Consider the following 23,036-nt stretch of genomic DNA (forward strand, 5'->3'; position numbering starts at 1 on the left):
AGTGTTCCAGACACACAGCAAATCCCATGAAGGGCAGACATCCATGACCACTATTAGTATGATATGTAGGTCCCTCATGACATTATCCAAGGCTAACATCAGCAGGAAAATATGCAAGGATTCTAAAGATAACCACAAAGTCTTCTTTGGCTATGTCAAGGATCCAAGTGGTGACACACAGATTTGCACTATGCTGGTGAAATATAGCACAAAATATGTTGACCCTACTGATATCGCCAACGTCCTTGCAGATACATTCAGTGCATACTTCACCCCCTTAAAGAGCCCACAGCACTACCCGAAAGGTACAGTATCCCACACATCAGAGTCACACAGGTGGAAATGGCCCTCTCTAACAGCAGAACACAGCATTAATGGAGGCAGATGTTGTCGCAGACTGCATCTTGCAAACTGTTTAAGACAACCTGACCCCCCCACCTAATTAAGCTTTCTAACCTCAGCCTCTCCACAGGCTACGTGCCCATACAATGGTGCGTGGCAATGGGTATTCCACTCCATCAAGGTGGAATCACAACTGACCATGATAACTACCACCCCATAAGCCTGACTAGCCTGGTCTGCAATGGTATGGATCGCATCCTCATGGCATTCATTAACAAAGACATTGGTAACCTCCGAACATGTGACCCAACCCAGGTCAGCTTGATTGAGTGCAGTTCATGCCTACTGAACTTGTTTGATGTCTTACATACAGTCAACAAGATGTTAGATGACAGGGGAGATGGTTCACACATACTACCTGGACCTCGCCAAGGCTTTTGACACCATGCCTCACTCAGGTATTATTGATAAACACACCAGCCTGTACATACACCCATACATCATAGGTTGGGTTGCCAATGGGCTTACACACAGAACCCACATGGTACGACTAGCAGTCTCCAGGTCCAACTCTTGACCAGTCATGACTGGTGTCCCACAGGACTCAGTCCTGGGAGCCCTACTGTTTGGCATATACCTCTCAGAGGTACAGGCAAACACAGGTGGACTACAGCAAACCATGTTTGGCAATGACTGCGAATTGGGAGCCATGATTGATAGTCCACCTGACACAGACATCCCTCAAGGGGCCTCACAGAGACTGTCACAGGGTGTCAACGTCATGGCCTCCAGCCAAGTGCCACTAACTGCATGGTCATTCCATTGTGAAATATTAAGCACCCACATATTAACACATAAGTGGCAGCCACTTTAATACAGACGAGGTAATGGGGTATCTGGCGACTAAGGTAGATAGTGATCTCCCCTTTGACAATCATATCTCCAAAGTAGTTAGGACATTCTTCTATGTAGGCCATCTGATTACTAAAGGGTTCCTATCTAGACATACTGGGGTTATAGTGCCCCTTTACTCCTCACTCATCAGTACCATCATAGGGTATAATAACCCATTTGGGATGTACCTCAGAAGACACTTCCAACAGCTGGGAGGTCCACGAATGTACCTCGTTAAGGGGAATACTGGCCTCCAACATATGGCCTATGCAGCCAGACTGACTAAACTCCTGCTTTATAGGTTCATAGGTTTAGGTTCATAGGTTCATACTAGGCTATCTGCCCTAGGGCATTTATAAGCCTAGCCAGAGTGTGTTTGGCTTTCACCACCCATTTTAAATTAATTTTGCTATGCCGTTTTTCGAGGTTAGTATACTGTGCCTCTGTCCAACAGTGACACAGAAGCGATACCCGGTGTAAACCTACGATCTCCCATCCACTCATCAAGATTCCTCTTGAAGAGAGTCAATGAGGGACTCTGCCTAACCTGGACTGGGATTTTATTCCAGAGTGAAGGGAGCCTCTGGGTTATGAATCTGTCCCTCCAGCATGTCCTATTTATTTCAGTGCTGAGGTTCAAGTCTCTCAAGCGCGTAGCTCGATGGGATTTGGATTTTCTGTGGTGCAGCATATCCATTAATTCCGGGTTGGACATGGCTTTATCGTCAGGCACAGATCGCCTCTGAGCAGGCGGTATGCCACTGAGTAGAGCTGGAGTTTCTTTAACCAGGCAGCATATGGCATCTGTTTGAGCCCTTTGATCCTCTTGGTGAGGTACTTTTGGGGTCTTTCCAGTTGCTGCAGGTGTCTGGTAAGGTACATCCCAAAGGGCATTGTACTCAATTATGGGCCTGATGAGGGATGAGTAAAGAGGCACGATGACCTCCCCTGATCTAGATGTGAATCCCTTCATGATTAGGTGGGCTATATAAAATGTTTTTCTAACCACTTTGGCCATGTGGTTGTCAAATGAGAGATTGCTATCAACTTGGGTCCCCAGGTCCCTAATTACTTCTTCTGTACTTAATGGATTACCACCTATGTGGTAATTTGTGGGCACTTTGTTTTTGCCAAAGGGGATGACTATACACTTTTTGGCGTTTAGCTTGAGGCCATGGCTATGGCACCAGTTGTCTGTTTCTATGAGGCACTTTTGGAGGATGCTTGTGTTGGCTGGAGAGTTGATTATGGCGCCCAGTTTTCAGTCATCTGCAAACTTGGTCAGCCACAGTCCTTCCGTGTTGGCCTGTACCTCCGAAAAATATATACAGAACAAGAGAGGTCCCAGGACTGAGCCTTGTGGGATGCCACTTGTAACTGGTTTGGAGTCTGACATGGCTCCAGCAATTCTAACCATGTGGGTTCTGTCCTTGAGCCAGTTTACAACCCATCTAGTGACATAGGGGTTTATATTTAAGCTGGTGAGCTTATCTATAATGCCCGAGTGGGGTATTGTATCAAAGGCTTTTGCGAGGTCCAGGTAGGCTGTGTGGACCACCTTCCCCTCGTCAATGGCCTTGGTGACTGTTTCAAAGAAATCGACCAGGTTTAAGAGGCAGGATCTGCCCTTAACAAATCCGAACTGGGTAGGATCCAGTGTCTGTAGGTCCCCAATATCTTTATTTATGAGGTCCATGATGATCCTTTCCATAGCTTTGCAGACCAAGCTAGTCAGGCTTATGGGCGATAGTTTCCAGGATCCATTGAGGCACCACCTTTGTGGAGAGGGACCACTGTTGCTGTACACCACTGTTTGGGTACATATCCTGTAGTAAGGCTGGGATTGAACAGTAGTTTTATGTTTGGGTTTAGCTCTTCTTGGAGTTCATGTAGGACGCAGCCCAGGACACCGTCTGGTCCCATTGATGCTGTGTTTTTTGCTTTGGAGAGGGGGCTCTTACCTGAGCATCTGAGATGTCAGGGGCAGCACTCTGCTGAGATAGATATTTGCCCTTTTGGTGGGGGGGGGGGTTGCGCTGAACCTGTCAGCTAGGATGTTGGCAATGTCTGTGGGTTCAGTGTATTTTTTGTCGTTTTGGACTAATTCTGAGCATATCTGGGAATTCCCACCCAGGTTCCTAACATAACTAAAGAAAGCCTTGTGATTATCCTTAGTGTCCTGTGCAATTTTCTCTTGAAGCTGGCCTTAGACGATTTTATGAGTGCCCGTAGATTTTTGCTAATACTGATCAGAGATGCCTTCCCTTTTTGGGATTTTGCTCTGTCATGTAGTAGCTTCCTCCTTCTATTGTATAGTTTGTTTATGGCTGGGGTCCACCAGACAGGATGTCTGCCTTTGGAGGATTGGGTCTTGATTTTATTTGGGATTGCATGATCCATGCATTCCTGAAGGTGTTCATAGAATGCGTTTATAAAGGATTCTGCGGTCTGGGCCATATTTTCCACAGGCCCGGGGGCTTTGAAGGATTCCACCTCAGTTTTCAGGAGTGTGAAATTTGCTTTAGAGAAGTTTTTCACTGTGGTTTTCTGGGCAGGGGGTGGGGTCGGGATGTGAATATCCAGTGAGATTAGTTTATGGTCTGATCTTACCAGTAAGGGATACACTTCTTGTCTGAAGCATAGAGTCCCCATGTTGGTGATGATCAGGTCCAGTATGTTTTCCCCTCTTGTGAGAGTGGTAACAAGTTGTTCCATAGCATTTGAGTTTATAAATTCTAGGAACCTTTGGGCTAGGGTGTTGGAGCTAGAGTAATGCTCCCAGTCTATGTTTGGGTAGTTGAAGTCACCCAGTATAATGGTGTTTGGAGAGACCTTCATATTTTCCAGTGTTCTCAGGAAGGACAAGTGGGGTTCCTGGGTTTGGGAGGGTGGTCTGTAGCAGGCTATAAACTGGAAGGCAGTTTTACCCACTGTTAATTGCACATGGATAGTCTCTGATGCTTCGTGCAGTGCCACCAACCTGGAGGTGTGGGTATCTTTGACGAATATTGATACTCCCCCTCCTTTTGTGGTTTGGTCCAAGTTTTGGGGCCGAAAAGCATGGTATGAAGTATAACCTGGTAGTGCTGGGGTGCTCTCGGGAGCCTTGAACCAGATTTCTGTTACTGCACAGATATCGATGTTCTCCATGCTAAGGAGAGTTTCGAGTGCGTGCATCTTGAGGTTTAGACTTCTGGCATTGAGTAGCATTACTCTTAGTTTCTTATCCCTTGTGATACCTATGGAGGTGGGTTTGTCTTTTGAGCTTTGCCTAAAAAGGCACTATGGGGTAGCAAGAGCCTTTGCCAATATCCGAAAGCCCAGGGGTGACAGGTGCAAGCCGTCCCTAGCAAAGCATCGTGGCTTGTCGAGCATGTCATCCCAGGCTGACAGGCATTGGATCCCCTTTGAATGACACCAATACTTAAGCCAATTGTTGAAATTGATCATCTTGTCTTCATATTGTGGCACCATTCTTGGTGAGGGTAAGATGCTACTCAAGGTCAGGGTCATACCGGCCTGGGCTACATGCTCAGAGCTCCTCTATGTCTCTTTTCATGTAGTCCAGGGAGGTACATCTCAGGTCATTCACACCAGCATGGACAATGACTGAGTCATATTTGTACTTGCCTTGGAGTGACCTGAGTGCTTGTGTTATGTGGTGGGTCCTAGCGCCCGACAGGCAGCTCACCGTGACCTTCTCCTTGTTCAGCCTGGTGAGCGGGACGTCAGTGTGCCTGATGATAGAGTCACCTATTACAAGTGTATCAGGTGTATTGTTTAGCCTTAAGGGCTGTGACTGTTCGGCACACTGGCTTTGTGAGCTATGTGTTGCACGTGTTTTGTTTTGGGGTAGCGGTTGCTTGGGTGTCTGCTTTGGAGGTCTCTGCTGCTTAGACAGATTTTTATTTAGAGCCTCCGAGTATGTTTTTGTGTGTTTTTGTGTTTGGTTTGCTGTCGTGGTAGGTCTATGTGAGACTGGAATTGTAGTGAGTGTGGTTTCCTTCTCCTCCTGACTGGTTATGCCAGTACTGAGTTGAGAGAGCTTAGCCTCCAGTTTGGCTATATGGTTACATCTCTCACATGTGTTGGAATTTGTTGGGAGGAGGAGAGCTTTACTCAGTGGCATCTCATTTACCCAGAGATGATCTCTGCTGGCCAACACAGCCATGATGAACTCAGGCTTAATGGATATGCTCCACCTATGGGAATCCATGTCACAGTGAGCCACACACTGTAGTGAGCTGAACCTTGCCACAACAATAAATGGAAGATGCTGGAGGGATGGATTCCTGTCACAGACACTCACCATACTTTGGAACAACATCTCTAACTACATTATACAGAGCCCCTCACTAACAATCTGTAAGAGAAACCATGAAGAGTGGATGGGGAACAGTAGATGCACCCCAGGGATCCCACCATTGGCTCTGCTCCACAGAGGGACAGTTAAAGAATCAATGTGGTGACAAAAGATGACACATTTTGGCTGGACTTGTGAATGGCCTCTGGCAGTTGGCCAAGTACCTACCTATGAATCTATACATACAGTATCAGCATATGCTGATAGCTTAATATCATGTTCAGGTGTTGACTTACCTTGTGCCAATGGCAGTTGTGTGTGCAATAGTTGAGGGCTGCCTATGTTGAATGTACACAGTAGACTGCTTATACATGACAATTTACAGGTAGTCTTGTGTGTGTGCCATCCATTTTTACTGTGTGTGCAGGTAGCGAAAGGTGTCAGTCCCTAGGTGCCTACACTGTCAGTGTGTGAGCTATACGTTCCCTCTTTGCCAAGGCATGGGCATATGGGGCATGCCTCCGTCTGACTACTGGGGCTGGCTCAGGGTGTTTGTGGTCTGAGTACCTCTGTGCCTGTGGGGCCCTTGGCAATGGTGATGGGCTGTGAGGGCCTTCACCATTCTGTCCCTGCTGCAGCTGTTTCCGCAGGACCATATTGTGTAGCATGGCACACACTATGAAGATGTGGGCACACGTGCCTGTAGAGTACTGCAGGGCTCCCCCAGATATGTCCAAGCAACGGAACCATGATTTCAGCATCCCAAACACATGCTCTATGATGATTCTGGTTTATGAGTGTGCCTCATTATGGCGTTCCTGCATGGGTGTGTGTGTATTTCTGATGGGAGTCATCATCCATGGTTCCAGTGCATAGCCAGCATCCCCCACCAGGTGGCTATTTGGGATGTCCCCCCTGGCAAATAACTGATACAGCTATGAGGCATGCCAGATGTGGGAGTCGTGATAGCTTCCAGGGCTGCCAGCACACACATCCAAGATGGTGCCCTGGGCATTGCACACAACCTGGCAGTTGATGGAGGGGTATCCCTTGCAGTTTATGTAGTGCCTACTCTGCTCACCGGGTGGTGACTTGATGTGCATGAGCATGCAGTCTATTGCACCCAGTACCTCTGGGTAGTCTGACACATGGTGGAAGAGATGCATATTGCTGGCCAACTCCTCCTGTGTTTGGGGGAAGTATATGTGCTCATTGGCATGTAGTAACATGGCATCCAGGAACTGGTGTAGTACCCTGGATGCTGATGCCTGTGAGATCCCCATGATATCCCCAGTTGGTCTTTGAAAGGTACCTGTAGCTAGGATTCTCAGGCTTACACATACCTTCATATCCACTGGGATGGGTTCCCCTCTGTTTGTTCTGGCTCTGAGGCGTGGCCAGCACAGCTCCACAAGTTGCTGTAGGATGTCCCTGTCCACCCTGTAATGCTCTACTATCTACAGATCATGTAGCCCCTGGTAGGTTATCCTGGGTCTGAACACTCTCCTCCTCCTCTGGTGCCTGAGGTGGTTATGTGCATCATCCTCCACACCACCTTCAGTCTCCAACACATGCTGGTGGATCAAAGCTATGGCAGCCCCTAACATGTACATACTAAAAGTATGCACCACTGGTGCAGAGTGTATGGGAATACACAAATGTGTGTGAGGTGCTTTCACACTTTATACTATTGTGCTATGGATGCTGCTGATGTCAGTGAGTGTGTATGAGCTATTCTAGCTGCAGCGTGTCTTAATTATGAGTTTTACAATGAGTACTGCAAGTGTGGGGCCTTTACTGTGGAAATATGCTTGCCTTTAAACCTGGATCCCCTCCCATTATCAGGCATGCATCCACCTGCCGTCTTTCTTGTTTTGTACTTTCCCTACCCAGTCATGGCAAAATGTGTCTTGTAGATGATATACTGCAAATCGGCTTTGTTCTGCTTTGACAGTTTACTGCTTTCTTTGCAGCACAGCCCCTCCCCTTTCCTGTTCTGCAGGTAGCTGCTTGCAGCCTTGTTAGCTGTTGCCAGTGGCCCACTGTAGGCTCCTAGGTGTTAATTAGTCATTTGTACTCCAATTTCCCTGCTACAGCATTTCCTTATTTCTTTCCTATATCCTTCCTGTTTCAGCTGCAGTGCGTGCCACGCAAACCCATTTACCGGGTTTACATGCATTTTCATCTCTGTTCACATGCATACCCTGTTACCTTGTGGACTCTCAGCTAAGCAAAGCTATGACCAGTTCAACACACCCCTATTCTGCAGCTTTGCCTAGCTAGGGGCAAACCAGTTTAGCAATGCTCCAATGTGCTTGCAGCAATGGCGACACACCCCTCTCTTGATGTCATCTTTATCTCAAGGCCACACCTCGGTGTTATAACGCTACGCTGTGAGGTGCATCCTTACACCAGTGGGGAATCTGTGATTCATTATTACTCCTATCATTTGCATGGCATTGCCTAATAATTCCTAGCTACCGTGCATAACACTGTCACAGCCCCTTAGCAACCCTTGTGCCATACTATGGTGTAGCATGCCTGCCATTAACTATTACGGGGAAATCATGATATGTGTTACATTGCAGTTTTATTCTATATTTTTATATTTTCCTTGTGATCCCCTTTGCGCACTGCTGCCCTGTGCTTTCACGTCGCTATAGTGCAACTATATATATTAAATGTTAATTTTATATTTTGTACATTTTTTTTATGCTAATAGCTATATATTTAGCCATTGGCATATATTAACAATATAATACATGTGTTTGGTTGGCTGTCATGGCTCCGATTTTATGTTTGCAAAAATGTAAACCATTTTCTACGGTTTACATTTCTGCATGCTTACACTATGCCTGCACCACTTCCTGGATCGCTACATACCTTCATTTGCATGCTACACTGCTGCACATGGGGTAATTAGCATACAGGGCCCGGGAGTTGTGAGGGTGTAGCGTATGCAGTTAGTGCATGTGGGAGCAGCTCGTACCTGGATTGCTCACCAGCCATATTTGGTGTTAGAACGTCGACGTCTGGACCTGGCACAAGCTTTATGAATCCTGGGGTTAGAATTTATATACATTTTTTAGTTTTTTTCTCCTTTATATTACATAACATACTGTTTTTGTAGTTTATGTTTTAACGTATTTAATCATGGTTTTCATTCACTTAAGAAATATTTTAGAATCAAACTAGAAACAATAACCTACTAATTCAATATTTCTTACAGAAAATTGTAAGCAAATTATTAAATAGATATGTGAAATCTGTATACATTGACATTTCATTGATTTTGGTCATACTGCATAAATAACTGTACTTTCTTGTTTGGATAATAACTATTTAATTCAATATAAATTCTGACTAGCCTGAAATGAACATACTTCTCCATTAATTATGACTCTACCTATATTTCTGTTATAAATATCATCATTCTTATCAAGTCAAGAACTAAACAGTCAGTTTATTGATTATTCTATCTCTGTCTTTTATGATATGCCATGTATTATTTACTCATCAAAGTAACTGGTATTCATTTGAATGTGTTGCATTAAATATAAATACCAACTAATCTTCAGGTAGCATTCAAGGATCTGTGCAAGTGTAGAACTTGATAATGGTTGTGACCAAACTATTTCTCTTTTTAGCTGGGAAACACACTGCCACCTCTCACCATCTCTCTGCCCTCAACACCCCATCTGGGAAGTCATACCAATGTCAAGCACAGCAAACTATCTCCCTCACTTCCAGTGACCACCAGAAACCTGTGACTCTTATCTTGTCAGAAGTCCAGATTCAGCCCTTTGATATTTATACCAACTTTCTCTTCAGTGAAGGTAAAAAGAACATTTATAAAATGGTTTAATAACCAAGTGATAATAACTGATGGGGTGGTCATAATGCAGAATACAGGATAACTCAGAGTTGCCCTGAGGACCATAAGAGGAAGGCCTCACTGCCTCAGAACTGCCCTCACCCAAAAGGAAAGTACGACATTTAGAAAATGGGGTATCTCTTAAGTTGTTTTTATATTTTGGTGTGTGTGTGTGTGTGTTTGCCCACTTACACACACACACACACACACACACGCACACACACACACACACACACACACACACACACACACACACACACAGACCCTGTTTGTATGTGAATTAATGTTGAGTCCTAACCTTAAACAGCAGTAACAGATTTGTTATAAAAGTGAGGGATTTCTAACTTCTGAGAGACCTTCACAATATGACTTAAAGCACAAATTTTATAGAAAGTAAAATGATAACATTTGACACTTTCAGAAAACTGCCATATTCTCACAAATCTAGACAAATAAAAAAGAAATGTTGAATGTATGTGTGTACTCCAAGGTATTATTTTTAGTTCATTCTTTACTTGATATATGATGGTGAATATATCTATAAATATCAGGTTGTTCTTTTTTCCTGCAGTTTTCAAATATTTTAGGATATCTTAAATGTGGTGAGCTTGGATGCTTCAAGTTTTGAGTTAAGAAATGCTAATCAGACTGAACAGCAATTTAAATGAACATTTAGTGTTACTTCTTAAACCTTGCAACACACACAACCATTCATCTTTCAGATAGATCAACATGTTTTATGTACACACAATATTGGAAAGTGTTTACAGCTTTTGCAGTGTAGTGAGTATAACCTAATTTTCAATTTAAGGTGTTTGGATCTACTTTTTTTCTGTTTATTGTATAGATCTTTTTGTAAACCAATCCTCAGTTATTGCTGTTAGGTCATTTCAGTCCTCATATCAGAAGCACACGTAATTACTGAATAATTTATCAGAAGGGGCTGGAGTCAAGATTTTTATAAGTTATAGATTAAGTTTGCACGTTCCACTATGAAAAAAAGTATTCTTCATACCATAGCACTCTTACATAATTTTCAGTTTAGGTTTTTCTGTCATTTCCTGTCAGTTCCAAGCAAGTCGTCCCTGCTGTTTTATGTGATTAGAGACTTGAATTACAGTTTGGCTGTGTTATGGAATGTATTTTTAGCAAGCCCTAGTGGGGATTAGTATGATGCAGTAAAATACACATCAGTGTTCCACATATTTGTGCTGTATCCTGAAAATGTAATACTAATAATCTGCTTGCTAGTGGATAATATGTAATCTTTCAGAGTAGTATGATTAATGTTGGCGCATTCATTTACTGCCATAAAGAAGAATGCTGGTTTTCTGTGAGCTATCACTGAAAGATAAAATTCCCCCTGCAGAATCCTTATTGGTCAGTCAGGTTTCACATTTTGCTAGCAAACATTAAAGAAGCCCAGGCTGTTTTTGAGAACCTAAGGGAGTGGAATCTCTGCAGTTTTTTTAAACTTTGAATAACCATTAAATGCCATAAACACCTTCAAATTTTCTAAAGTCTGTTATATCATTCTGTCTAGCAAGCTGAATGTGAATCATATATTCTTTCATTCAGTGCTTCATGAAAACATAGCAGCTTACAAGGCTAAATGTTTGGGTGCTATGGTGAAAATATTTAACAAGTAGATCCGGTTGCTAAGCTCCTATTAGAAGGCAAACTGAGCTGTATCATCAGGTAACATTCACAAGTGATTTCACTGCTAGCCCAAGTTTTCTGTAAGCTTAAGATTATTATGACTGTATCAAGAATACATTACTAGTGCATTAGACATAATGAGAATTGTAGAGCATACTGCCATACTGTTGTTATTATCTGCTTACACTAGTCATGTTCAGACCGTTTGAGGATCACTACCAGGGCTTCTTGTCTATCCGTAATCTATGACACATATGTAATGGCATGCTTTAATAACATATAATGAAATGTTTTAATAACAGAAGCACAGTACATTGATATACATTGCTGCTTGCTAGTTCTCCATTATTAACAGCTATCTTTCTTTTTTGTTTTCAGCCTATAAGTGTGCTGTGGATCAGAGAGAACAGTTAGAAGAAACACTTCCTCTTATTCTGGGTTTGACTTTGGCACTTGTTATTGTACTAACACTCTCAGTTTACCACATTTATCATAAGTTGACAGCTAACCAAGTACAGATTCCAAGAGACAGGTCACTGTACAAGCACATGGGGTAGATAACCTGTATTCGTACCTGTAAGGCATAGCACTTCTTGTGAAATACTTCCAAATCATACATCGGGTCAGTGTAAGTAAAGCACGCAAGCTCATTTATTCCTGAAGGGATATCTGTCATATAAATTATTTATTTATTTATTTTTGTTTTCTAGAACTATGCTAGTGCCACTTAAAATGGAACACCTTATCATGTGACCTATGGCAATTAAAATAAATCTTGCTTTTCATCAGCCACACAGCAGAGAAAGTGAAATAAGCAGCAAGCCAGTTATGGCTGCAGAATTCAAACTTAAGATCTTGAAGTCCCCATTATGCATCTGAGAGATTGCACCACATTTTCTTCTTCATAAAAAAGATGATATTGTACAAATAAGTTGCAGAAGGAGTGAGATAGTTGTCTTAAACTGGTATATATTAAACAATATTTTTTTACCAGCTGATGTGGGTGTATAGTATGAAAATTATTTTCAGCGACTTCAAGTCCAGTAAAATAATCCCAAATGTTTAATTATGGCATCTTTACCAGCCTGCCTCCATGGTACAACAGGATGGAGTCTCGACTGTGACTCAGTTGAGGAGGATTTGATTAGCATCCCTTGCACTGGAGGATACAGGCATGGTTGGAGAAGAGTAAAGGAGTATGGCCTGCATGCTTCTTCCAGGGGTGGAAGGGATTTTGTGCTTTCTCAAAGGCATGGAGGGTGGTTGCGATTTCCCTGGGGAGACTGGGCAAACCACCATTTATGATGTGCAGAGAGAGGCAGAGTTGTTCAGAGGGAACACTCCTTGCAGAAGTAAGGGATGATCTGCATGGACAGCCCATTGTATATCTTTCCCAAATGTCTCATCAGGTGCGTGCAGGTATGGCCCAGGAGAAAACAGGCTGCCTGAATGAAAGCCTCTCCTGGTCGACCACCACCCATAATATGAGTGTAAATAGGCCAGTTAACTAAGGAGGGGAGCAAATAATCAACAGGTAGCAGGGGCAAAGAGTGCAAAAAACAAAAATTATGACTCATTACCAATCCTTCAAATGCAGAATATTTATTCCAGCATTTCACACACATTGATATAGCTATTAATCTGGCTATCTATTGGTCTTTCTAGCTATATATGTACATTTGTGTACATGTACACACAGCAAGAAGGCTCAGATAGTGCAATCTATCTCTACAACATTTTGGATGGTACACTAAAACATCAGAGTTTTATCTTAGCTCATAATAACACTATTCCCAATTCTGTGGTTTGAAGTTATACATTGCGATTTTAGGACTATCCAGCAACCAACAGGTAGCACTATGTACTTCGGGCAACAATTACATTTTATTTAGTGCATGATAAACATTATTGTCACTTGCAGTACTAAATACATTCATTCATGATCATCTGACATCAGAAACATACAATGGAGAGCAGCAATAAGGAATGAAGACTTTAGTTTCTGTTCTCCTGTTTTTATAACCTGTTTACTGCTCTCCAGATTTCTCACATTCTGGCAGCTTGTTTGCACCTGAAGTCACAATTCTCTGCTTAAAATATACATATATAAACATGAATCCAATTAATATTACCACAACTGTAGCACTGCATGTGACACATTGTAACCAACCAGGTTTCTCACACACTTTTCAAGTACTCCGTTACTATTCTGTGTTATCAGTGGAGTATGATCTCTAGCACTGCAAACATTTACGAATGCTGTTTTTAAATAAATGATTCTGCTTACCTCACTGTAACTCTATAGGAGTGACATATACACTGCAATATTGTCTGCATATTCCAGAGCTGACAACTTAACCTCCTGCATTCTTGCTGTTTATTTCATATATACATTCATCTTTAGCATGAATAATCAATCCTTCTGTTACCTTTTGTGTCTATGGGAAAAAAAGCTGTTAATTTGTTCTTTTATCTCATCTAGTCTATAACTGATGGCTGAGAAGCTACTGGTAAAACTATTTAGTTCAGTAACTTGTTAAAATTGATCTTTAACAGTAGCTGACAGATTCACTGTACAGCAGCCAGGACAAGAGATCAATACCACTGACAGGATTAAACAAAGCAGGCTAGTGCAGCAAACATGTTTCTGAATTAATTTGTAAAATACTGTACTGTAAGTAATTTTAGACACCATTTTAAATATTCAGAATTTTAAATATCCATGTAGCTGGTAGTATCATGTACTTCTTCATATTAAAAATAAAATACTATGGACCTAGTGTACAGATGTTCACAGATGTTCACAGCCATTCTGATGCAAACATGATGTAATAACCACACTGCATCTTAGCAGATAGACTTAGGTAAAATGTACAATTTTGCAAGAAAACATTTTATTTTAAAAGAACAATTTTACCAAAACAAAATGGCAAACAAAGAATATATAAATAATATATATGTCTAAGTGCATTTAAACTTGCAAGATGTGGGTAACTCAGCATACAGAGGCACACTTCCCCTTAAAAGACATCAATCACAGAGCTCAAAAGAGCAAACAGGTGAAAGGGGTGCTCCTGGGGGAATAGCTAGGGTAGCCCGCAGGACCAGAATGCTAGCCCCCTCACTACCACCGAGCTTTCACCAGGTAAAAGAGGGCTGGTTGGGATTCGTGGGCAAAAATGAATGAGCTTCATGTCTCTTGCCTAGGTTGGCAATTCCTAGCTATTATCCCCCAGAGTAAATGGGCTGGTCCAGGTAGAGCAGCCATTAGTTGAGGTCCTGCTGGAGAAAAAAAAAAAAGATGACTAGAACATGCATTATGACATGTAGTCCAGAAATGTCATAGCAATCACCTGTTTAATGAAGTAATTGAACTATGGGTAAAAGGGGTTCCTAATGACTAAAAGAATTAATAAAAAGGCAAACAATAAAAAATATGAGTGAATGTAAATGATGCCAGTTGAGTAAATTATGTGATAAAGATAAATCAGTTACAAACTATATGCACAACACACACAGATTTACACAGATGTGTGTGTGTGTGTGTGTGTGTGTGTGTGTGTGTGTGTGTGTGTGTGCGTGTGTGTACACACACACACACACACACATATATATATATATATATATATATACGGTTCCCATTCAGAAGCCTGAAACATCATAAGCCTGAAAATCAAAATCCTGAAACCAAAAGCCTGAAAATTCAGAATCCTGAAAACTCAAAATCCTGAAAGCCCAAAATCCTGAAAGACCAAAATCCTGAAACTCAAAATCCTGAAAACACAAATAATGCTAATATGTCACTATAAAGACACTAATATCTACCAACTGACCCTGACCCTAACCCTAACCCTAAGGTCCATCACTATCGCACACTCACCTGACCCACGCCCTAACCCTAACTCACTTAAACCCCTAACCCCAATATTTGTCACTATTGCATACATGCCTAACCTGCCCTAACCCTAACTCACTTAAACCGCCCCTAACCCTAAAATAAAACCAACCGCACACTTACCTGACCCCAACGCATGACCTAACACCACAGGGCTAACAATAGCAAAGCCACAATGACATCAGTATGCCTATTTTGTGTTTTCAGGATTTTGAGTTTCAGGATTTTGGTCTTTCAGGATTTTGGGCTTTCAGGATTTTGAGTTTTCAGGATTCAGAATTTTCAGGCTTTTGGTTTCAGGATTTTGATTTTCAGGCTTATGATGTTTCAGGCTTCTGAATGGGAACCATATATACATATATAAAGTAAAACATTAAGGGTGATATGTTATCTAACTAGCAGTCATAAATAAATAAATAAATAATTTTTTTACAAGATTTTGTGACCCAGGCATCTTCCTACCAACTTAGTAGTCACTTTTATTGTAAGGAATAAACTGGTTATAGTGTCATGTTGAGCTGTAGTTTATTTTCCCTTACTCTGACTCTTGTGTGTATATTACTCTAAGATCTCCTTTATTGCCCAAACCCACTGATCTCTATTTTCCTTTCTGGCTCTTTCCTGTCTTACTGTGATCTGAGTCTACCAGGCAGGTCTTCCAACTCTTAGTGAGAAAACATGACTTTAACAGTTATATCCCAACTGATGATCAATGTGTGAGGGTCAAAGGTTGCATCACCCTGGGAATGCCATTCTTTCAGGCTGCTGGTCATACTGCTGTCCCAAGGACGGAGTGTATTGGGTTTGTAATGTACATGAGTAGATATGTTTGTTGGCCTTGCATCCATACCAAAGATATTCTGCCATATCCCTGTATGATATCAGTGCTGAACTGTAAGATTCCCAGTCTCTGTATGACATCACACAAGACAGCTGATTCCCTCCCAGTCCACATGTAAAGGGAAATAAAGGATCAGCCACACATACTTTCTCACGCTGGTCATCTCTCTTAGCAGCAAGTCCTCATTCTTGATCCCCAGTTGCTGATGGCAAAGACAGATACCAAACTATACCTCTCAACTGTCCAGATTTTTGCAGAATATCCAGATTTTTGCCTCATATTTTTAATCTGTTCTTCATAAAATTTGTGGTGTTGTGGCAAATTACTGAGCACTGAAGTCACTAAATAATACCAAATAATGACATACATTTGAGTTTCAGATTTCATATTCTTCAGAAAATACATAATTCAAAACCTGTTATTCTAGCCACTTTCTAAGTTTATACAAGCAATATTTAAAATCTGTCCCCATTTTTGGACCTTTGTCCCTTCCCCATTATTTCTGTCTTTGTCCAGATTTCCTGCTCTGAAAGGTTGAGAGGTATGTTCCCAACCTCTGTGCCAGTGGGTTACTCTTTGTATAAGATGTTTATGTGGGAAGCACTCTACATTCTTCCATGTGTTTGGAAGCCACCCCTAATGTGCTTTCATTTTTTAGACAAATAAATATATGATATGGTTTAATGGAATGGAAATAAAACATCGATGTACAGCAACAGCTGGACATATGTAAATATACATTGTGAATGGCTGCTGTTTATAAATGGAAATATATAATGTATGAAGCTGAAAATATTTTTGCAATGTATAAAAATTATGTTCATATCTGCTTTGGGCTGAGCATACAGCTTGTTTTGTGCATTTTCAGAAAATAATACCATTGATAATTTCTTAAACCTTTTATTTACCTTACTATGCAGAATGTTACAGATGTTACAACCTTTACAAGGTAAATAAAAATATGTAAAATTTTGGAATGAATAATGCAAACTTTCAATGTAAAAGTTACCTTTCAAATAAAACAAATCAATTTTATAATACATTGCAGATTTTTTTATTTTCAATACTTACTGAATGAGAGTGTCTTATGAAAAACAAAACAATGACATCATCACAGGCAGCCATACATCCATCCACAACCCCCTTTTCTCGTTTTTGCACATGGGGTCAGGGTGGCCACTTCAACAGTGACAATCATCTAGGCCCAAGGTATATTTAGTAAAATTTTACTATGTTATATTTGGACTTCTGAATTCTTGTTAACCAAAAGTCGATAGTTACTATTTCCTCTCATGTACAATTTAACCTCTAAACAAGGCTGAAGACTTTCCTGGCAGATGGATGTGTAGTGTCTGAGATTAAATGTATGGTACTCAACCATCAAGAGAATAACTAACAGCAATAATTAAAATAGACACGGGTCCATAAACAGATTGTAGAGCTTATGTGAGAGGAACTGTTGGAAAATAATGAAGTAGAGCAGGATTCCCTCTAAACATTTCCCTTTAAGAACACAAAATGATAGGGTGATATGATTTCGTTAGAAATCATGTGGGTGTGAGATCACACAGGGACCATCCTCTTAAGTGGCTATCAGAGAAGTGGAGCATTGCCACCATTCTCAGATTATATTGGCTTACATCCATTCGCACAACTGTGATGAGAACTCCGTTACAAGGGTCTTGTCCACCGTAAAATGTTAAATGAATTAGTTTACAGGAGTTCATATAGGTGATAATTCTGTGGTGCAGTGGCTGTGTCTCATTCGTGGCCAGGTAATCAGTAGAGGCAGAGTACTGCTCTCCCCAGTGGGCAAAACATTGGATTGCACTTGTCTGTGTCCTTTTGGGGCTGGCTGCCTGAGGTCTCCATGTTATTTGCTTAGGAGCAAGACTTTGGACTGAACTTGGTTGTTTCCTACAGCTGGTGTTTGACTTGGGCTGTATAGTACTTGCTTGGCATTGGTGGAATTTGAACTGTTCTCACTTCATGGTATGAGATAATGGTTTGCAATAGTATGAATCCAACATGTACCTGAAGCATTTTGATTAGAAGTACAGTGCAATTCTAATAGCTGCTAGTCATGTACTGGTGCCTTGCAATGGAAACTGTGGAAGCTGTATTATCAAATGAAAGGAATGGTATAATGGTATGATCAGCTCATGCAGTGTTCACTATGGGCATCCTCTCCATTTTTTTTTTGTTAATAGTCCATCAGGGTTTATGTCATCAAGAACATCTGTGTGGGAAGAGGGGTTAGAAGATCTGGTGCTCAACTACTTATGAATACAAGGTAAGAAAACTCTTGCATGTGGAGCTAGGGGACACTGAAAGTTTTTTAGGAGCCCTGCAATGAAGCAGATAATTTTTTCCACTGAATCTGATGATTTCGTGGAAGCAGATGTAGACCATGGGAAAGATCATTTAAAGTACCATGAACAACGGCTATACCTCCAGCTGGAAGAAAATATGAGATGTCCTTAGACCAATGAACTAATAAAGTGACTTGCATAGGAACAGAATGCTGAGGTAGCCAGAGAGAGAGGAAGAAGGTTCTAAAACATCGGCAAGACTGAGACACTATCATCCTGCAGAAAGAATACGTGAATAATGGGGTGAGCACATACATCACACTGCAAATGTCAGTAAATGGGATTGGCACAATGGTTAAGGTCTTTAACTCACAGAAACAAGGTACATGGTTTCATTCCAACCTTTGGTTGTTGCCTAGGTTTGCAATAGTCATCAGATTGATAATGTAGCATTCATTTCTAAAGTTTGGGTTTGGCATAATGGTTAAAGTCTTTGCCTCAGGGAGGAAAGGTACAGGGTTTTGATTCTGACCATGGGTTATTGGCTAGGCTTGAAATGGTGAATATTTTAAGAGTTTCTTAAGCACATATGCAGCACCAAATAGACTAAAAGTAATGGCCTGGGTTACTAACATATGTGTGAAGGGACATGAGAACATACATTTTTCACAATGAAAGATGAGGAACATAACATATAAGATAAAGCTAAAACTGTGATACCCAAATGTTTTTAGATGATACCCAAATCATATTGGAAAGTGCATAGAGAAATGTAAAAGAATCCATATGATACGTATGCTATCAGTATGCAAAAACAGATGCTATTTTCTCATGTGACTGGAAGGGGTCAAAACAAAAGTTTCAGTTTTCTGCAAGGGAGAAGCTTTTTTTCAGATAGACTCAGAGGATTTGAGAACATTGCAGAGTGAGTGAGTGTGTGAAAGTGTGCTGTAGTCATCATGGTTGGTGCTGACATGTGCCCAACTAGTCAAAGTCATCCAAAAAGGAGCAGATTATGTACCATACATATATAAGGGTTTATGGTGGAAGGAATTTACAACACAACAGCAGATTTAATAGTTTGGAGGCAATGTTACTAGACACAGTAAACAATTAAGGTCAAGGGATAAAAAGGCAGTACATCTACACCTGGGGTTCTTTAATTTTTTTTTTTTTTTTGCTGCTGTTGATGTGTCTGGATACATATGAAACTACAAAACTTCTACAAAATAGATAATACAACAGGCACTGTGAAGCCTTCTGACTTTAGCAAAGCTCATCCCTTTACAGGACAGACCAAACAATTATTGAGTCTGGGCCTTGACAGGACAGACAAAATAATTATGGGTCTTGGGTATTAACAGGACAAACCAAAACTATTATAAGGTCTAGGAGTTACATCTCTCAGGTGCCAGTGAGCATAATTTTGCTCAGTTGAGAAGGTGGCAAGGAAAACAAATGGTGTGAGTAATGGTAATGTGTTGGTAATCCTGCAGATAAGTTGCAGGAAAATCCTCTGATTATAGAGAACATTATGTGCAACTGTGGTCATATGCACCAATGCATGTGAGAAACATGTAGAGAGAGAGATAAGTTATTTTTTAACAAGTCTTAAGTATTGTGAACCACATAATTTCCAAACTAACAGGAACAAGCAAAGAAAAACTACTTCAATTGTCATTTTCATTTTAATCATTTTAGTTATTTACTGCATTGTTTTGTGTTGATTTTATCTTTTTACAGTCCCTTGTTTTGCATTGCTTTCATTTTTTTCACTCTGTCATTGTTTGTATTTTATTCTATGCAGTGCTTGGGTTCAAACACTGAAATAAATGTGAAGTTGAACAGCCATTTTCTGTGGGTGCCTTATCACCCATATCCTCCATCAAGGCAGATCCTGTAATTATTATCTTAAGGTGACTCAACAGCCAGGGTTTGGGTCTTCTTGAAGGTATAGTGACTGAGCACTGCCCTTGCATTGATGTGCAATCATAACACTCCTCTTTTACATTTTAACCTATGGATAGAGAACAACCCAAGTATTATCATTACAATGTTACTTACCATTAAACATTATGTATCCATTGTTCAAGATTATTAGCTATCCAGCTGGACTAGGCATTACTGACTTATGTACCAGTGTCCTTCAATACCAAAATTATCTAATCATGCGTCACTTTTGTTTTAGAGATACCATATAGGTGTGCTTAGCAGTATCAGTTTACCGGTATTAGAAGCTTCAGGATATTCATTTTAGTAGCATTTGTAAGCTTTTGCTAAGTAAGTGTTCCACCTTGTGACTTCAGTCTTGGAAGGGTCCTTTTCTGGCACTAAGCTGGGTAGGAACACTGACCCGGGTAAGTCCTTTTGGGTTATCTTAAGTTTGTAACACCACAAAATAGGTACTCTAGTTCCAGAGCAAGTGTGGAAAATTTTAGCTTTTCACCATTTAACTTTAAATCTGTAAATGGTCTGCTTGGTCTTCGCTCCTGAAACATGAATATGGTCTGTCATCTTCCTGTGGGAACAAATCTCTCCATGTGGTCTGTCATCACTCTCAGTATGTGTAAACAGTTTGTCATTTTCATCTGAAAATAATCATCTCCCTCTGCTTGGTTTGTTACCTCTTTTAGTGTAGGAATATTGCTGGTGATCTTCATGCAGAAATTCTGATATTTCACAATCTAGTAAACCTCTCCTTCTTAGTTCTGTACATATTAGTGAAATCTCTGTTATTTAAGAGAATCTTCATTCATCAATCAATGACTATTACTTCTGGACCATCTGGTTTCAATTAACATTTCTTTGTATATATTCCATAGTTCATTTCTTAATTATACACCTCAGGCTTCTTTTTGCAACAATGTGACTGACTTGCCACTTACCACTTTATATAAATTTTGCTCTCTGCTTATTGACAAAGTTTTATAAAGACTTGCTTTCCTGTTGCTAAGTTTGCAGTATTTAACTGCTAAGCATACCCCCACACACAGACAAATACATCTGTTGCATGTTGAGAACTGAAAATTTACCTCCACCATTACCTAATAGCAACTTTGGTATCTCCACATATAAGACTGCCCCCTTAGTGTGGCCCATTCACTGATCCGTACCTTCAATAGCACACCAGTATCTTTGTAGCTTTTTGCAGCTTTCTTGTCAGAGGTATTAAGGCGTGAATGAGCAGTTCAAGATTCATGGAAGTTAAGAATTGCACGAGGCTCCAGTTTAGTTCTTGCCTTAATGCCTTCTAATTTCTCTATATCCTTACTAAAGACATCTTACTAATCTGCCAGTAAATAATTATACATGGCCTCGTAATGTCTTTAGCTGCCATCTGTAATTTCTCAACAAAGTGCAAGTTAACGTCAAATCCTTTCATCCATGCTTTGTCACGCAATGCTGTTCCTTGTGCTGTAGGCATACAAGTTTTACATTTTGCTTTTCTGCATCATAGATACAGTTATTTTGACCAACAGAATGCATTCTTTACTTGTGCATGTTTTTAATGTCACCTTTCACCTGTCTAGTTGTATATATGTAAATAATTTAAATTACTGCTGTGTAAACATAAATAAACCAGCTTTGTTTTAAAGCTACATGTTAAGCTCTATTCGAGTCATTCAGATGTAATCCAAACAATTCCTCTGTTTGCATGATAATTACTGTACTGCTCTAGTGTAAACACTTCATGTTAGGGTGCTTACTTTCTCTATGTGCCTCTTCTTTGCTTGTTTTTTTCATTTCCTGTTTCCAACATTTTGTATACACTTCATGAATCATGTTTGCAATTGTGCACCTTATGTCTCTATGTCTCTATTTATGATAGCTCCTGCTATTTTTTTCTGTTTAGAACAGGACAATTCAGTCATATATGATAGTCTGCCAAACCTAAGATATAGTTCCCTCTTAGTCCATTTAATTGAACTGTTTGCAGCCCTCTCAGTCTCATCTTGTTCTAATTCTTGTAGTCTGTCTGGCTGCTGTTTCCACTGGTGTTGTTACATTAAATGTCTGATGATGTTTAAGAATTTCCTTTGAAAGCAGTCTTTTTCTTTCTCTGTATTAACAAGACCTCCTTCAAGAAGGTTCAGTGTAACATAAACCATAATATGTAACCTGCACCAATAGTGCTGAGGGATAAAGCACTGACTATGACCCAGGTGACCAGAGTTTGATTAGCAGCTCGGGCACTTAATAATGCAGGCTGGAAGACTAGGCATGCCCATCCTGGAGATTAAGGGGGTGGAGCAGGTACTCTAGCACACCTCCACAGTTGATCTCTGGTGAAGGCTTTAGATACATGGGGGTGTGGTCTTCAAGGGGGCAGGGCTTTAGCAGTGTCTCTCAGGGAGGCATGGATGGTACAGTAAGCCCATTGCACACTATCCCTTTTCATAGCATGACTTTGTGAGGAGCAGGGACTAGGCCTTAAAGGGAAAACACTCCCTTGGCAGCAGTATAACACTGCAGCAGTTCACCTCAGTCGCCTGTCTCAAAACATTGTTGGAGTCAGACAAGGGGAGTTCATGTCATGATCAGTAGGCCAAGTGCATAAGAAAAAGCCCTGGGTTAGCTGTGGTGAGCCAAAACAATCATAATGCATAGGTTTACTCCCTTCTGTTTTCTTTTTTTCAACCAGATTTTCCATGCTATCCCCTTTGATCTACAAAGGCTATCCCTGGTCTGGCCATTGTGAAGGCACTTGCACAGGTAGTGTAAGACTTCCATATAAATGCATTGTTGGCATGTGCAATTGCTTTTCAAGGACATGGTAATATGGTAATTATTTATTTGTATTTCTTTACCGGGAAAGTCCATCTGGGAATAGCCCCTTTCCAAAGTAGGCCCAAGAAGAAAATCTCTAAAAGGCATCATAATATAGGATACACTCCATAGTTCAGAAATTATATAGC

At 40.8% G+C, this 23,036-nt stretch overlaps 1 protein-coding gene across 1 annotated transcript in view; it reads left to right on the forward strand.

Moving 5' to 3' along the window:
* Positions 1-14,380, forward strand: part of LAMP5 (lysosomal associated membrane protein family member 5) — a 243,507-nt gene extending 229,127 nt beyond the window's left edge. The window contains exons 5-6 of the mRNA XM_044056616.1: positions 9,187-9,375; positions 11,451-14,380. Of these exons, the coding sequence (XP_043912551.1) occupies positions 9,187-9,375; positions 11,451-11,629 (368 nt within the window). The 3' untranslated portion in view covers positions 11,630-14,380. The remainder of the gene's footprint in view (positions 1-9,186; positions 9,376-11,450) is intronic.
* The last annotated feature ends 8,656 nt before the right edge of the window (positions 14,381-23,036 follow it).

This window comes from Protopterus annectens, chromosome 1.part2, assembly GCF_019279795.1.
Source record: "Protopterus annectens isolate FY-2018-M chromosome 1.part2, PAN1.0, whole genome shotgun sequence".
In the NCBI taxonomy this organism is placed as follows: Eukaryota; Metazoa; Chordata; order Ceratodontiformes; family Protopteridae; genus Protopterus; species Protopterus annectens.